The sequence below is a fragment of the Durio zibethinus genome, chromosome 18 (assembly GCF_047325235.1).
Source record: "Durio zibethinus cultivar Kanyao isolate XHJ-2024 chromosome 18, ASM4732523v1, whole genome shotgun sequence".
In the NCBI taxonomy this organism is placed as follows: Eukaryota; Viridiplantae; Streptophyta; class Magnoliopsida; order Malvales; family Malvaceae; genus Durio; species Durio zibethinus.
In genome coordinates this window covers 7623715-7639627 of record NC_143179.1, presented here as the reverse complement: position 1 = coordinate 7639627, position 15913 = coordinate 7623715, and the positions used below count along the sequence as shown (strand labels likewise).

At 35.7% G+C, this 15913-nt stretch overlaps 2 protein-coding genes and 1 pseudogene across 2 annotated transcripts; 1 reads left to right on the top strand and 2 right to left on the bottom strand.

Moving 5' to 3' along the window:
• Window positions 1-3013: 3013 nt before the first annotated feature.
• Window positions 3014-8250, bottom strand: LUT2 (Lycopene beta/epsilon cyclase protein). Its single transcript, XM_022896008.2, has 12 exons — window positions 7755-8250; window positions 7214-7385; window positions 6909-7044; window positions 6693-6803; window positions 6499-6601; window positions 5904-6047; window positions 5712-5819; window positions 4818-4914; window positions 4614-4742; window positions 4031-4163; window positions 3656-3824; window positions 3014-3359 (listed from the first exon to the last, which is right to left on the bottom strand). Exons 1-11 carry the CDS (start codon window positions 8046-8048, stop codon window positions 3659-3661), a joined length of 1593 nt encoding a protein of 530 aa, XP_022751743.1. The 5' UTR covers window positions 8049-8250; the 3' UTR covers window positions 3014-3359; window positions 3656-3658.
• Window positions 8251-8761: 511 nt separating this feature from the next.
• On the top strand, window positions 8762-11877 carry LOC111300371 (telomere repeat-binding factor 4-like). Its single transcript, XM_022896006.2, has 6 exons — window positions 8762-9052; window positions 9126-9301; window positions 9417-9504; window positions 10141-10224; window positions 11286-11562; window positions 11654-11877. Exons 1-6 carry the CDS (start codon window positions 8903-8905, stop codon window positions 11683-11685), a joined length of 807 nt encoding a protein of 268 aa, XP_022751741.2. The 5' UTR covers window positions 8762-8902; the 3' UTR covers window positions 11686-11877.
• Window positions 11878-12184: 307 nt separating this feature from the next.
• On the bottom strand, window positions 12185-13861 carry LOC111300370 (glycylpeptide N-tetradecanoyltransferase 1 pseudogene; annotated as a pseudogene).
• Window positions 13862-15913: the final 2052 nt, after the last annotated feature.

The following is a 15913-nucleotide window of genomic DNA, read 5'->3' as shown; positions in this document are numbered from 1 at the left end:
CGTTCTGATTGGATATATACCAAGAAGCTTTGCTGAACCATGAAACTGGTTATACTATTATCTAAACATTTATAAAAAAATGAAAGATTTAATTTGATAATAGTCAGGAACCATGAAAATGAAGGCACAAGTTATCTATCTACCATTGACACATGAATGTTTCTGAACCAAAGAATTACTGTTTTTTATGCTGCAAGAATCTTAATTTCAGGAAAAAAATTATCTTTCCAAAAAAAATCTTTATAAATAGAAATTAATCAACAAGTTGATGCACTTAAAATTAATAACTGGAGAGAAAGAGGTGGGCGACAGAAAGAGAGTAAGCACATAAAGTCTCAAGCATGGGCATGTTATGCAAGAAGGAACCCTGTGTGCTCACTCTCTTCTGTCACCTTCCTGTCAAATTACCTTCATAAACAATTTCCAACACGACAAGCTGATCTAGATCAAAACGACCAGTTACAAAGATCTTGCTTCATCCTAAAGCTCTAATTTAGTATTGCACAAGCAAAGAAATCTTTGTTTCTTTGAGTGGAGAAATGATGAGAGGCTATAGGCCTTTTATAGAAGGTGAAAAACTGAAGAACTGATGCTGATGACATCACAAGTCTCTTGCTTGTTGAATCTATGAACAAAGAAAAATCCTTTCCAGAAATTTTTTTGTTTTTGTTTTTTCATTTGTCTTTGTTCTCTTTTTCTTAGTTTCTATGGTTTAGGGTTTTACATGGTGCCAACAAAGAATATTAATACTTTGAATGCCATCTGGAAACTTTATAGAATAGAAAAGAAAAGGCACTCGAACTTTTTCAATGAACAGGCTAAAGCCAAAGGCCATTGGCAAGCATGCGGGGCGGCAGAGGCCGAGCTAGTCATTTTATTAGTAGTATCACTTGCAAATCGACTAAATTCTAATTTTAGGGCTGAAATTAAACATGATAATAACTATACAAATTTTAACTTTTGCATACTTTTGATTTTATACAACATACTGTACAACTTTTTTTTTTTATCTGTTTCAGGTAGTACAATTATTCCATGTGGCAGGTTATTACGGTAATTTTTTTTTTCAAAAAACTTGAAAATAATAATAATAAAAAAAGTTATAGGTTTTTATACATTAGTAAGGGAGTATTCCACTTTATAGAGAAGCACCCGCATGAACAGGAGTAGACGAAGTGAAAGCGAAAATGTTGGCTTGAGAAAGGCATAGTTGATGGACAGCATGTAAATATTCTTGTATTACCTCTTATTGGTCTTAAGGGATGGAGATTTAAATTTTAAATTTATTAAATATCATTTTTTATATGAATTTGGATTTGAGTTGTGATTTTTTTTTATTTTTTGGAGATATGTATCCCAATTCAAGCACAATTTAGTGCACTATATCCTCAACTTATTATTAATTATCTTGGTGTAAATGTGATCAATGATAATATTCTTCTTCTTTTTGTTAATTAATCAACTTATTGCTTTCAAATTTAATACAATTTTGAATGACAACGAATTGAGAAGATTTTGAATGATAATTGGACACCTTAAAGTCAATCAAAATATCATTTTATTAAATCAAATTAATCAATAAAAATTTAGACATGGGTTTTTATAATCGTTGATCATTTGTTAAAACCACATATTAAGGAATATGGTTTGAGTAATGGCTGTCTTTATTGAGTATAAAGAAGTTGAAGAAGAATAATGGGAAAATAAAAAGTTTTCATATCCCTCTACAAAGGGATCAACCAATGTGAGCTTGCCAAAATCCAAGTACTCAAATAATATACACTAATTTAAGCTTACCCATGATTTATAATGCATAAAAGTAGCATAAAGTATATATGCTTTATGTTAATTAAACAAAATTCTGGGTCCTAAGAACCATTGAATTTGGTAATCATGCCAAGTGATATCAAGCCTTTATTACATTCTCTTTCAAGTGCCATTCATGCTATTTATTTTTTTTTATAATCGTGTTAGAATAGAGAAAGATATTGAAGTGTTGGAGATTTAAACTTCAGATTTAATGGATGTTATGTGGTCGTATGAATCGTCTAAGTTAAACTTTTATTCATTCCTATTAGCTAAAGATAAAGCATTTTTCAAACATGCTAGAATCTCATATTTGCTCCTAATGACAATGCCCAACACAATCTTGATCAGTGGGAAGGATGCCACTTTTTTTTAGTGTTTGATGCTGTCAGAACTGTCTCTTCGATGTGATCTTAATCTTACTGACATTGGTAGTTAGTGATTAGAAAGTCTTTACCATTTCTGATATATGCAGAGTGATGGTTATATCGAGAAAGCAGACTAGATTTCTTTTCAACACAATTCCCAAACATATAGTAGATTCTGATGTCCTAAATACTGATGTGAGGTTAACAAAGTGAAGGCTGGAACTTAAGTAGCATTCGATGATTTGAATGTAATCTTGCTTAAATGAAATCTATGGCTGCCTTTCCAGGCTCCAGCAGCAAACTGCTGTGTCTTAACTATTAACTAACCATGGGTCCTTGGCTCAAGGAGGACATCTCTGATTCCAGAAGGGAAAGAGTGCTTGTGGACTTTGAGCCATATCCATGAGTGGTAAACTTTGTCCTTTGGGGACATAATATCCCCACAAATTTGGAAAAATACCATTTGTCCAGTGACGGATGAATTAGAAATTCAGAACGGTACTGGGAAGGGAGAGTGCTCAATGGGGCCTAAATCACAATGTAAAGGAAAGGAGCCAAGAATTATTTTTGTATTAAAAAAAAAAAAAGAAAAACCCATGTTTAGTTGCTAATGAGAACAAATACCCAACTAGGATTCGTGACAAGAACAGTTTTAATTTGCTTGTTCCAATTATCTCAAGCATTTCTTTCTATATTTATTTCCTGCTTTGACTTTTGAGTTGATTGTTAATGTTTGTCTTGCTGCCTAGTCACGATGCCCATGAAAGGTGTTCATATAATGGATTAAGTTAATTCAAATGCTGAAAAGCATGAAGAAAAGCTTGCGAGATTCTCGGGAGTTGTGGACTAAAAAGCTAATAAATAAATTAAATGTCACCACTCATCACTAACTTGAGTGGAAGGGGAACAACTCCTCTAAGTCTAGAATATTTATGGATTAGACCCTGTGGCCTGGGATTACTGTGGGCTTCTGTGGAATTAGCAGATGTCTTAGGGGTACAAAAGAGGCTCAAGTTTTTATTTTATTTTATTTTTCATTTTCTGCCATTCTGACAGGACAGAATGTCACCTTGAAGGATGCAGTATAGACCAGCATTTGGCCACCTACACACCAGCCATCATCTCTGGAGATTCCTTGTAATACATTCATATTCCTTGGAGCGATCCAACATCCAAAAGCATAAACTGCCATTTCATCATTTTAGATCTGTCAAAGGTTTGTCGCAGAATGATGGGAACAAGAAAATTGAAATTGCAACTCAAGTTTATTAGGTCAAGAAAAAAGTACATAACATTAATATATTTTCACTTAGATATTACAAAAATGCTATCCACTGTTTTTAACAAAAGAAGATATATTACATGCAAATGTATGAATATACAAATGCCTAGTTATTTTCAAGGTGGGTAGGCTCCTCATAATATTTGCTTGAATGGCAATTTAAAATGGAATCAAACAAGGGAAGAAATACGAAAGATACCATCTAGATTGTGAGATATGTTCTTATCATAGTTGCTCCAGTTGGATCTGACAATAGGTGCCTGACAAGGCACATTCTCATATCGTTTGGTGCTAAAACAAACATATAGAAGGCAAACAGAACGAGATCAGCAGAAGAAAGAGTAGAACCAAGAAATCCTTGCCACATCCTGCAATAAAATATATCCATTAATTATTATAAAATTAAAATTTTAAGCTGAAGCAACTCGGGCTACTCAAGCATTTGTTTGTTTTTTTCTGTTTATTCACGAATGGAGTTATGTTTCTCTGTTTCAAGTTTAAAAACAGAAGATTTGGGTGGTTTTCTTCATAAATAAGCACCAACATAAATAAATGTGGAATGGTTAAATCATACCAACTTGGCAATCGGAAGAATGTGTGGAAGAATGTTCTAATGCCTTCAATATCCAATTGCAATATGAGAGCTAGCCCAAAGAGAAAGAATGACCTCTGCCGTTTCCTTTCTTGTGGCCAAAGAGTATTCCAAGCTGAATCCAATTAGAATAACACATCATCAGAAGGTGATATCATACATTGGGTTCTTAAAAGTTAAAACATTACATAGAGCACCATAGCATCACATCACAAAATGAATATGCAAGTACCCTCAAGGACAATTAAGCAAATAGAAACATGCAACCAAGCAAGAGACAAACAATACATCACAAAGGCAACATTTATCAAGGATGACAATTGACAATAATATTTACAAAGAAAAATTAATAATGTTTGTAAACCAGAATAATGCATAATACTCTAGAATAAAACCATTCAAATATCTAGTACACATATATAATCATAGGCATACATCCATATGCAGCATATCATCTGTATGAAAAACTAAATTTTGATTGCTATTACTATGGTCTTGCTTAAGATGAAAGATCTTAGTTACTAACCATTGAAAAAGCGTTCAGAGGATAAATCACACAGCATACCTTGCATTGAGATATTCCCATTATTTCTTACACTGTTAAGCATGCCCTTGGAATGATCCTTCTTCAGGATATTTGCAATTACAGAAGCATAATTTGGAGCTTCTGACAATGATCTCACAACCGAATAACCTGTTTAAAAAAGGATTAGACAGGCAATATCAAGTTTAAATTACTGAAGGAAACATCTATTAGCCCAATTCTTACCAGTAGCTGGATGCACCATGCTTGCAGCAGCACCAAATGCAAGGTTCTTCTGCTCTGTGTTTGGTAAGGAACCACCAACTGGAATATAAGACCATTCCTGCATAAGATTAAAAGGTTTTGGAACTAATATTTACAATCCAAGAAAAAAGCATCTTGCTAACAAAATTTGGAATTACATTGGAACATGGAAATGTCAGGATGAAATGAGATCTACTCATTAAGAAGTGAAAACATAGACAGGAATTAGTTCTTTGTGAGCTAGGATTTAAACCACTAGACTTTGCACTCCATCATTGACCACAATTATGAACAAAAGCCAACTCAATTGCAAACTATATGCTACGATGATAGAAAGTTGAATTCTGAATTTGATGTGCTGTTGTATTAAGCTGTTATATGAGATTTTATACTATTATAATAGGAAGCTGAAACCATGAATTTAAGGTGCTGTCCCTCAAATAATAAATAATCATATATCAGGAAATAATAAAAAACATAACTCATGGAGAGAAGGTGTCATTTGATTGTGAAACCAAAAAAATATATATGTTGGGAGAATTCAAACAAGTTTCACTTTATAAACCCATTTAAAAATAAAAAAGGAAATTAATAATAAAATAAACACAACAAATATCATGCTGGAAGGCTAAAAGGCCTGATATCCATGTAAACGTTTATTGGGAAGCTGAAAGATGGCAGTATTGATATTAAATAAATTCATCCAATCAATGAACAAGGCAACTGTCATTAGTTTATAAAATGGCAAGGAGCTGATTGACATGAAGCCCTGTTTTGGTGCTAAGTAACAATAAAAAATAGTATTACTTATCCATTGTAATGGAATGTGTTGAACATTCCATTGATCTAATATCTTAATTTGGTTACACAGATTACCTCTTCATAAACTTTTGAAATCTGGATTCCCATGGTCTCTAGCCTTGACACGAGCTTCTTCTTTAACAAATCAAAAGGCATGGCATCTTTTGAAGCCAAACAAGTTTCCTGCAGTGCAACTTTCAAAATCATTTGCATGAAATCATGACATACAACTTGAACAATAAACAAAATTAATTGCATGGCACAAACCTCAAAGAAAACTCTTGTTGATGACACTGGCATGGCATAAAGAAATGTTGGATACTGAGCTTCTAAACATGGAAATTCTTGTTTAGCATAGTCTCTGTAATCCATGAAAACCATCAGGCTTGGGTCATAAGGATTGTTCTCCACCTGGCATAACAAAAAAAAAACTAGTAGAGTTATAACAACCGTCAAACAAGTTCAGAAAATTTTTTCCTCCATCCAACCTCATAAAGGGTAATTTTTTGGAGTATAAACTTACCCCCTCCACATCCTCCCCCCTCCCCCATTGAAAAAAAATGAGAGAGAGAGAGCATAAACATCCTATATAATTGATGAAGGAAAAAGAAAGTGTTCGCCTTTCTACTTTTTTTGTTTCTGATAGTCAAAATTTGAAAATCCATTGCTTCACCCTTATAATAAGAACAGAAAAGCCATGATAAAAAAGTACCAAACAGAGTTGGTACAAATCAATTCGGCAGGAGAAGGCCATGCTGCAATAGAGCAACGATAACTGATACAGACAACAGTCAACACTAGAAGCTGTATAATAAATTTGTAATTGAAGTAGCATACTGGCACGCATATCATACATTCCTACCTCAACCTCAACACCATAAGCTGTTTGCACAGAGACCCTTGGACCCCCTACCTCATATTGCAACAGTTTACCTGAAGCTGCTCCTGAAGCAACAGTAACAAGCCTATAATAATACATTAGGAGCTTGAAAAGAGCTGTGATACTAAAAGGTCAAAATTTAGGAATGGCAGTAGGGGAAAAAGAAATTAGCCTACCTGCAAGGAACGACACGATTGTCTTCACAGGCTACAAGACTATGGCCATCTGTACCTTCAATGATCGTTTCAACCTTTGAGCTGAGATACACTACACCTGACTCAACACACCTAGGGAAATCAATAGGAATTAAATATTGATGGTAGGATATCCAGAAGAAACAATGACGTTGAGAAAAATGGCCATAAACATCATTGGCAAGGAACTATGACTACCTCCTCAACAACTCCTCATGAAGCAAGTGTCGACTAACGCGCCCATAAGCACGACCAATCATAATGGGCTTATCATCATCAAGGTATACTATTGTATCCTGCCAAACATGCTCAATACACCTTTCTAGTCCAAGATCTGGAAATGACATTAGATTAATTTACATGTTTATGTGATTGTTATGAACATCAAGCGCATAAAGTGCATACAAGTTAAAAATTTTCATAAGAAATTATGGATAAATAAATCACATTGTAGAAATGATGAATACTTGCTTGAATTTTTAAAAAAAAAATTGAACTAATACCTTTAAACTCATCCTCCCAGACTCCATAATTATTGGTGAAAGGAAGATCAGGGCCAATGAGTCCAACATTTAAACCCAACTTAGCTGACTCTGCAGCAAGAGCAAGGCCAGCTGGACCACAACCAATAACCACCAGGTCCAGTACGTTATCCCCGATTGATATCGGCGGTAACTGCGAAAAAATACGTGTTACCAGAAAGGAACTCAAAAGGATATTCAAACAAAACAGTAAACCCACTAATAGAAAGCAAACATTCAGTTCTTAGTTCCCACCAAAATTGAAGGCAAAGGCAAACTTAGTAATAACCAAACGCACGTGACTTTCACATGTCATAATGTTCGTAAGCATTTCATTTACTAGTACTATTTCACAATCTCCATGTCGCCAATTAAAAACACAATCCAAACAAGGCCGTAATTTCTAGTGGCTCAAAGGGCACAGCTTTATCCACCGGTAGGGCCTCCATATCCCCCTTTTTTTTCTTTTTTTTTTTTTCAACAAATGAAAATCGAAATCTTAAAAAAGGGAAAAAGAAAAAACCTTATCCGCTAATTTTGACTGTTTATCCATTTCCTTGTTCTGTTGCATTTGAACGAAGAGAAGTTCAGAGCCACCGGCTTTTATGTAATCTTCTTCGTCAGCGAAATCTTCCTTAACCGCCACGCAACTCTCGCTCCCTGCTCCACTAGCTCTCACCTTAAACGAGATAAACCGATGATGACTCCGCAACGCGGTTTTCGTCCTCATCAGATTTCTCCTCCGAGACCTCCACGTGGCGCATGTAGAAACCGCCATTGCCGCAAAGTTCCGACTTCCAACACACTCCATTACCATCACCTTTAAAAGTAACAAAAACAGAGAAACAAAGGCATGTAAAAAAAACTCTCCTTTCTTCAAGCCATTGCCGTTTCTAAACGCAACAAAGTGCAGATTTTGAGAAGAAAGTGCCTTTTTTTTTTTCTCTTTCTTTTCTTTCCTTCCTTTCCTCTACTTTGATAAACCGAGAGCTGGGCAAAGACTTAAAGGAAGCTCAGGGGATAGGAAAAGAGTTTGTCTGGTGTCATTTAATCTGCTTAAATGTTCAACTGTCATATTTTGCCACGTGGATGCTATGGATTTGTCAACTCTCTGCACTAAGCTAACCCCTATCGCAACCGCTAAGTTTAAACGACGTCATATTACGTGTTAATCTAAAAATCTCGATATCTCGTTAGTCATGATCTTAAAGATTAATATTATATCTCACATAATTTAATGGAATTAAAATATTATTATGTATTTTTATTATATTAATTTATTTAACTTTTAAAATATATGTATAATAATATATGTGATCATTTTTTTAATTTGTTGACAAATTTTAGTGAAAATATTAAATAGTTTGTTTATTCAATAATAAATTATATTTAATGAGCAAAATGAGAAAAAAAAAAACTTGTAATCCTGTTTTAATTCCAGGTGGACAACTGCTCTCACAAGACGCAAAATTAAAACGATGTCGTAGTGTGCAACAAACAAAGGCAAATAACGTGTCCGTCGACGGCCACGTGACCTGAACATTCGAAGGATTTTCGGAGCTGAAAAAAAAAAAAAAACCACAGCAGCAAAGAGTAGCGCTGGCGGCAGTGGTGGCTGCTAGTGGGAGCATACAGGGGGTTGGGCATCATCTTTGAGGGGGCGACAGAGAGATGGGGAACCCGAAACAGAAGTGGATAGCGGAAGAAGAAGAAGCATTGAGAGCGGGAGTAGCCAAATACGGCAAAGGGAATTGGAAATCAATCCAAAGAGACCCTGAGTTAAGCCCCTTCCTCTCCGCTCGCTCCAACATTGATCTCAAGGTTTACCCCCTCCCCCATCTTTTTTTATTTTTTTTACTATTTTCTTTCTCTAATTTTTCTCTGTTTCAAACAGGACAAGTGGCGAAATTTGAGTGGTGGTCCCGGCGGCCATGGTCCCCGGGAAAAATCAAGGACGCCCAAGCCCAAAGTAAGCTCCGACGGTTCAACTCCGCAGAGCTCTGCTCCTGTTAAGCGAATTGCATTACCCAAACCAGTCACTGATGATTCATCAAAAAGCTTTGCTCCAAAGTAAGCAAATTTTACCTCCTCTATTTGCCAGTAAATTACTTCTTCACCCTTCCCCAAATTTCTTTGTGATAAGCATTTTTGTACTGTGATGTTTGACATTGTTGCATAAATGTAGCCGGTACAATGAAATGATTATCGAAGCTGTATCAGCGTTGAAAGAGCCAAACGGATCAGATAACGGAGCAATTGTGAGCTACATTGAGGTAGTATGTAATTTTCTTTTCGTCATCATTTCATGAACGCTTATCTATATTTCTTTGGAGAAAAGTACCTGTTTGGTTAGTAGGAAACATTTCCAAAAGAATATGTAGACTTGAAGTCTTTTTTGCTGCTGCTTCCTGTATATGTCCAGATTGGTTTTGAGATATTGTCTCTAATCATGATAGTGGTTGAACTGGTTTTTGAATAAACCATACATCTAACTATTGATGCTAAGACTGAATTTGAGAAAGAGCTGCATCTAGATGACCATGCATGTGGATATCTGTGGTGCGTGCGTGTAGAGGAGTTTTCCCTCTATGGAAACTATGTCTGGGCCTAAGGTCGTGCTGCGCATGCTAGGCTTGCTGCCAAAGGCTTTTCAAACCTGAAATTTTCTAAAACTAGCTACGGCTTCCATGTATCTCCATTTGTTTCCTTTTCTTTTACAATTCTTCATTTAAGACACACAGAAATACCAAATGATGTTTGACCTTGAATATTTAGATATGGTATTCAGAATTGCTGCTCCTTTACCATTTTGAGGTCTCTGTATCTTAGCATTGTAACTTATTTTTCATTGGTTATTTGCTTACATCATCAAAATCATGAGTGCGTTCTTTCAATAATAAATTATGCAGCAAAGGCAAGAGGTATCTCAAAGTTTTAAGAAGCAGTTATGTTCAAGGTTGAAAAGGCTGGTCGCAGTAGGAAAACTAGAAAAGGTGATCCTTCATTTTATCCATTGACATTTACTAGTTTTTGCTTGGCCAAGAAAATAAAAGTTACTACTATTTTTTGAAATGTTTACTTTAAAGTTATTTAGACTACTATCAATAAAATTATTGTTCTTCATATAGGATTAGTATAGGTACTATTTAAAGGGAGACAAATTATGGAGCTGACTTTGGGCTTCTTTGCTGCACAATGAGCCTGGCACTTCTATTTAGAGATTAAAATGATTTTCTGATATGAGTTGTGAAGAAGAGCTGAAATTGCCTTTTATATGTTTTCCTTTAACTTCAGTGGAATAAAACTATAGAAGGAAAATATAACTGGTCTCAAATTGCTGATACAACTTCTTTAAAATCATAAAAACACTTATCCTTCGTAAATGTGATTTTTTTATTAGTGTTACCACCAATCAACACCTTTCAAGTAAATCAGCTTCTGATGGACTTATAGATGATTCATTTAACAAAGTATGACGGCTTAGAACTTTTCCTGAATATCTTTGTTGCCTTCTAACGCAAAATTTTATATTTGATAAGTATTCCAGCCACATATAGGTGTGATCACTACTACCCTGTATTCAACATATCATTCTCTGGAGAAATGGATAGGAACTTAGGGATACCTACAATATAGTATGCTTCTTATTCAAAATTTTCCCCACTTCAAGGAACTTAAGAACAATAGATCATGGGAGTCAAAGTGAATATCAATCTTTTGGCAACCGTCATAAGCAAAAAGACACTAAGGTAAAAGCGACGGTCTCTTGTGCTAACAGATGGAAACAACTGCATAACCAGTTTTCGTTTATTTACCGAGTTATATTTAATTCAAGATAGAATAAACGTTACTTAAATAAAGAGTTAATAGTTCCACTAATATTGGGTTTCTTTGGTTTTATTACAAATTTCCTTGCCTTTTGTGATTTCTGGCCATGTTAGACATTTTAATTATGAACCTTTACTTTGAAAAAGCATGGACTCATCCACTTTTCATTTGAGAAGAAGATCTGAAATTTGAAAATTGTTTTGCTTTATCTGTCATAAAAATGCAGGTGCACAATCGCTACAAGATTAGAAAAGATGAGACATTTGGGACGAAGACACCAACACCAAAACAGAAAGGCATGCGGCTTAAGCAGTCGCATAACAGTGGTCGTATAACGTGTGATGCAGTTGAAGATGCTTCAGTAACTGCTGCCTATCTGATTGCTGAAGCAGAAAATAAGTCATTTGTTGCAGCTGAAGCAGTTAAAGAGGCAGAAAGAGTCTCTAAAATGGCTGAAGATATGGATTCACTGCTACGGTTGGCCGAAGAGATTTTTGAAACATGTAATATGCATCATATTTAGAGCTCATATTTTTCCTTTATTCAGCATTATGTTGCCTTTCTTACGAAATCCGCATTTGTCATTTATTTCAGGTTCTCGAGGTGAAATTCTGGTTATCGCATAGGATATGTGGATTAACTTAAAAGAGATGGCCCCTTGAATTAGAATATGTACATATTGTTGATTGTGTTTTCTCTTCTTTCTCTTGGGATGTGACTTGACTAATTTTGAATATTGTTGCTACTTGTTAGTGCAGCAGAAACTTCAATATTCGCTCTCCATTCCTTCAAGCAAAAACTGAAAGGCCCATTTCCCATTTCTGTGAGCTATCCACAGTTTCCCTTTGGAGAGGACAAAAGATAAGAAACCATAAACCTTTATACTTGAATTCTAATCGATAATACGTGTACGAAAAACTAATGATTAATGGTTTTTGCATGCGAGAAAGAAGAATGTATATTACTTGTGATCATTGATCATTGAATTACAATTTAAAATTATATAAAATTTACACTTATAAGTGGTATATTCTTATATAAATTTTTTATAGTGACTGGATAGTTGCTAAATCTTTAATGGAATTAATCAAGTGAGAAACAAAGACAATAAGCAGAAAAAGAAATGAAAAACTGCAAGAGCATTATAAAGACTGAGAAATAAGCCACATGCAAAATCTGGAACATTATTGGCGTCCATATAACAATATGCATTGTCGTCATCAATAGTATATTTGCCTAAAAAATTAAAGCTCGGGAACACAATAGAGGCCGCTGTTGGGTGCACTCCAATCCGGATCCTTGGATACAATCCAAACCTAATTTCGAAACAAAACTGCTGGACCAAAGCTGAAACATAGCAACCTATAAGAGTACAAGACCAAGCTCCGATGGTCTCAAGATATTTCGTATCCGATAATTATACTGGTAGTAAAGTTGTCCATCACCTGGTCCAAATTTCAATTCTTTAAGGAAAGACTCATTTTGCAAGACGTCCAGTGCGTTGAAAACGTCAAAATCCTTTTGCTTAGCAACAATAAGTGCATCATTCATCAACTGAAGCAGTGGAGTCTTGGTGGAGACATTATAGTAAGAGTAGGCAGCTTTCAAAATTGAATAGTTCTGGTTGCCAAGAATTGATGAGGGTAGTGTGTAGAAACTGCAGAAGTCAGTTATTCAAGCGTCTCTGGGCTCTCAACCAAGTAACTGTGTCACGACATTCTCAGTAGGAAGAAGCCAGTGCTCCACATCATTCTCATCAAAATCTGGAGAAACAACAAACTGGCTCTAGTAGTTTCTAAGCAACCCAGTAACAGCAGGGACATCATGAAGTCCCATCTTCCTGAATCCAGGGGTCGCGGGAGAAAAAGGCAATTTGTAGAGTTTAATGGTTCGGCTCATTGTCACCCTAGCTCCAAGCCTAGAAAAGCCAACATCAATAAGCTTCTTGGGGTTCAATGACCTATGCCAATACTGGCAACCAGTAATTGGTGTTGGAAGAACAATTCCAGCTGTATAAGCTGCCTGCCAAATATTCTCCAAATGAACTCTCCTAGAACCTCCTTAATCATCACGGGAGCAAGTCTCTTTGATCTCAGCTTCTTATGAACGCACAAGAATTGATCTCTGCCATCTTCACAACTTCATCACGCACCCTTATTCTCGCAGGAACACCAGTAATGAAAGCAACAAGCTTCTTCGAAGCCTTAGCACGGACCCCAATATGCCAGCTCTTGTAATATCCAGGAGGGCGCAATGCCCACCTAAGAAACTCCTTGGAATAATTGAACCTAAACATATTCTCATCATCCCCGACATAATTGTTCTTCAAAAGATTGTACCTCGGTACATGTCTCTTCCGTATCCATATCACATGTGATCCATTCATACGCACTGGGAAGGTTATAAGGTTCCTGTTTGACTTCAGACAATGGGGTCGGGGGCTCGATTGGGCCCTCGGGCAAACTTGTGTCCCCAACATCCCTAAATTGACCAACAGGCTGAGTTTCCCAAAACTTGTGTCTCTTTGCTAAGGACATTGAATCCTGAAATCTTCGAACTGCGGTTTCGAGTGAGCTACCATCTTTAGGCAAAGGGTTTGCTTTAGAATTCTGATCTGGGTTTTCTTTGGGTGAGCCAGGAGGTTAATTATTGTCACTCATTTCAGGCAATCAATTAATATCATACACCCAGAAGATTATTTGAATATCTCGACTATTTTCTCAAAATATACCTGAATCAATTGAAAAAAACTGTTTTTTTTCCCAAAAAGACATCAAAAATATTGAAAGATGATATAATGAGTTAATAGATCAGCGAGATTAAGTTTAAAAGATTATGAGAAATAAGTAACTTACTCGATTTCAAAGGACAAAACTTTAGCAGATTTTGAATTTGGGGAATGTTGAGAGATTTTGGAGGCAGACTTTGAGATGGGAAATCCAAAATCAGATCTCCAAAGCCCAAAGCAATAGAAAGTTTAGTTCTTGTTTGGATTTTATTAGGCAAAGGGAGAACCTTTATAGGGTTTTCTTCAACAGAGCGGCTTTGGAGATGCCGACACTCACTTCGGTTGTAACAGTGACTGAAGAAAACAGTTGAATTTTTTGTTAACCAACTAAACGGCAGCGTTTCAACTCCAATTGAGCCCAAACCCAAATAAATCTTGGGCTACTGGGCTGCTTTTGCGTACAAGGGAACGTCGTCGTTGGAGTCATCATGATCATGGCATGCTTTTTTTTTTTTTTTTCCAAATTCCTTCATCATCCTATAAATATATTTTGCCACATTGATTTTGCTTCTATTGTTTCATAATTCTGTTTACTCTAGTACAGCTCTGTATTGCTGTTGCTTGCCACGAATTTAAGTTATGGGTTTTTTATTGGCATCATGTTTCAGGTAAGCACATTTCCTGTTCCTGGTACATTAATATAGCAAAATGAGGATCAATAATCACTTGGCACTTTTATGTAATATGCACCAGTACTAGTAGAACAAGAACTGATATCAGACATGAGATTCATGAATTTATCTGTTCTCCTTTTCTTCCAAAATTCTTGTCAGGTTCCCTTGGTCTTGGTCACAAATTCTCTGCAAAACAAGTTTAGAAGCTCGATGGTATGCTCTTTATTTGTATTGCCTAATGATATGAGGTAATGGTAACACTGTCTCTGTCCCGGCTTTTGTGGTATGCTAATGCTTGTCTATTGTCATATGATCACTCATATTTTTTTTTCTTTTCAATTTCAGGTGGGCAATATGATTTTCTGGATCATTTTCTGCATATTCTTGGTCAGCCAATGTGCGTGCTTTTATGCTACCACGATTTGATGAATCGCAAAGGGAAAGCAGATTAAACTAGTTATTATAACAACCCGGTGCCTGCCTGGTGGAACTTGATCCTGTTGCTGCAGTGTATTACCTCAAGTATTGAACTTTAGTTTCAATAATCTAACATCAAATTCTTATAATATTTAGCATAAATAAAAGTTTAATTAAACATGTGAATAAGTGATTGGACTTTTATTACACCCATGATCAAATGCGTATTCTTCGAAGAGCTGGAGTTTAAATGATAGCTAGTTGCAGAGGATAGATAGCTATAAGGTTTACACAGTTGAAGGGAAAGTGAAGGTCTTTCAAGAAGAGTTTTAGGTGGCCCAAGGGTAGTTTATGGGTGGTGGTAAATTTATAGTTGGTAGTTCAATTTGTCTACCGTTTGAATGAATTTTATGGGTAAAAAGATCAAAGATGTACGAACTCTCCCAAAAAGAGAAAGGTCCTGTCCTGCCCCTGTTGAAGTAATAATAGTTTTATTTTGCATTTGTATACTTGGGTATATGTAGAGAATTTCAACGGTATGTAATTTGAGGCTCTTCTCAAAATGTAAGCAGTCATCTAAATTCCGAAGGCATATAGTATATATTTGACAATTTGAAACATCGATGCTATTACAGGTTAAAGAGTAGTTGTATAAAATGGAGATTTCCTGATGGATAATTAATTGAACTCAATCCGTAGAAATTCAGGGCAGCCGAGACTGTTTTGGGATCGCTTTGTATAATTTCAGTTCCCGGCTCCACCCAGATATTGACCACGTCTTATTTCAAGCCAAGTTTCCTTTGGAAATAGGTTTTTTGAAAGACATTTAACTTGGACGTAACAGGATGTTTTGTTACAATTACTATCTTGATTCACGAAGAAAATATATCCAGCGTCAGAGGTAAAGGAAAAATCCACATGGAACTGAACAGAATCGAGACCAGGATTCATGTCCATTTCCTACTCTTAAGTTCCCTTTAATCCACAAGAATAAAATCTTGCTTATTATGTCCTGATTGAATCCTAGTTTCCCTT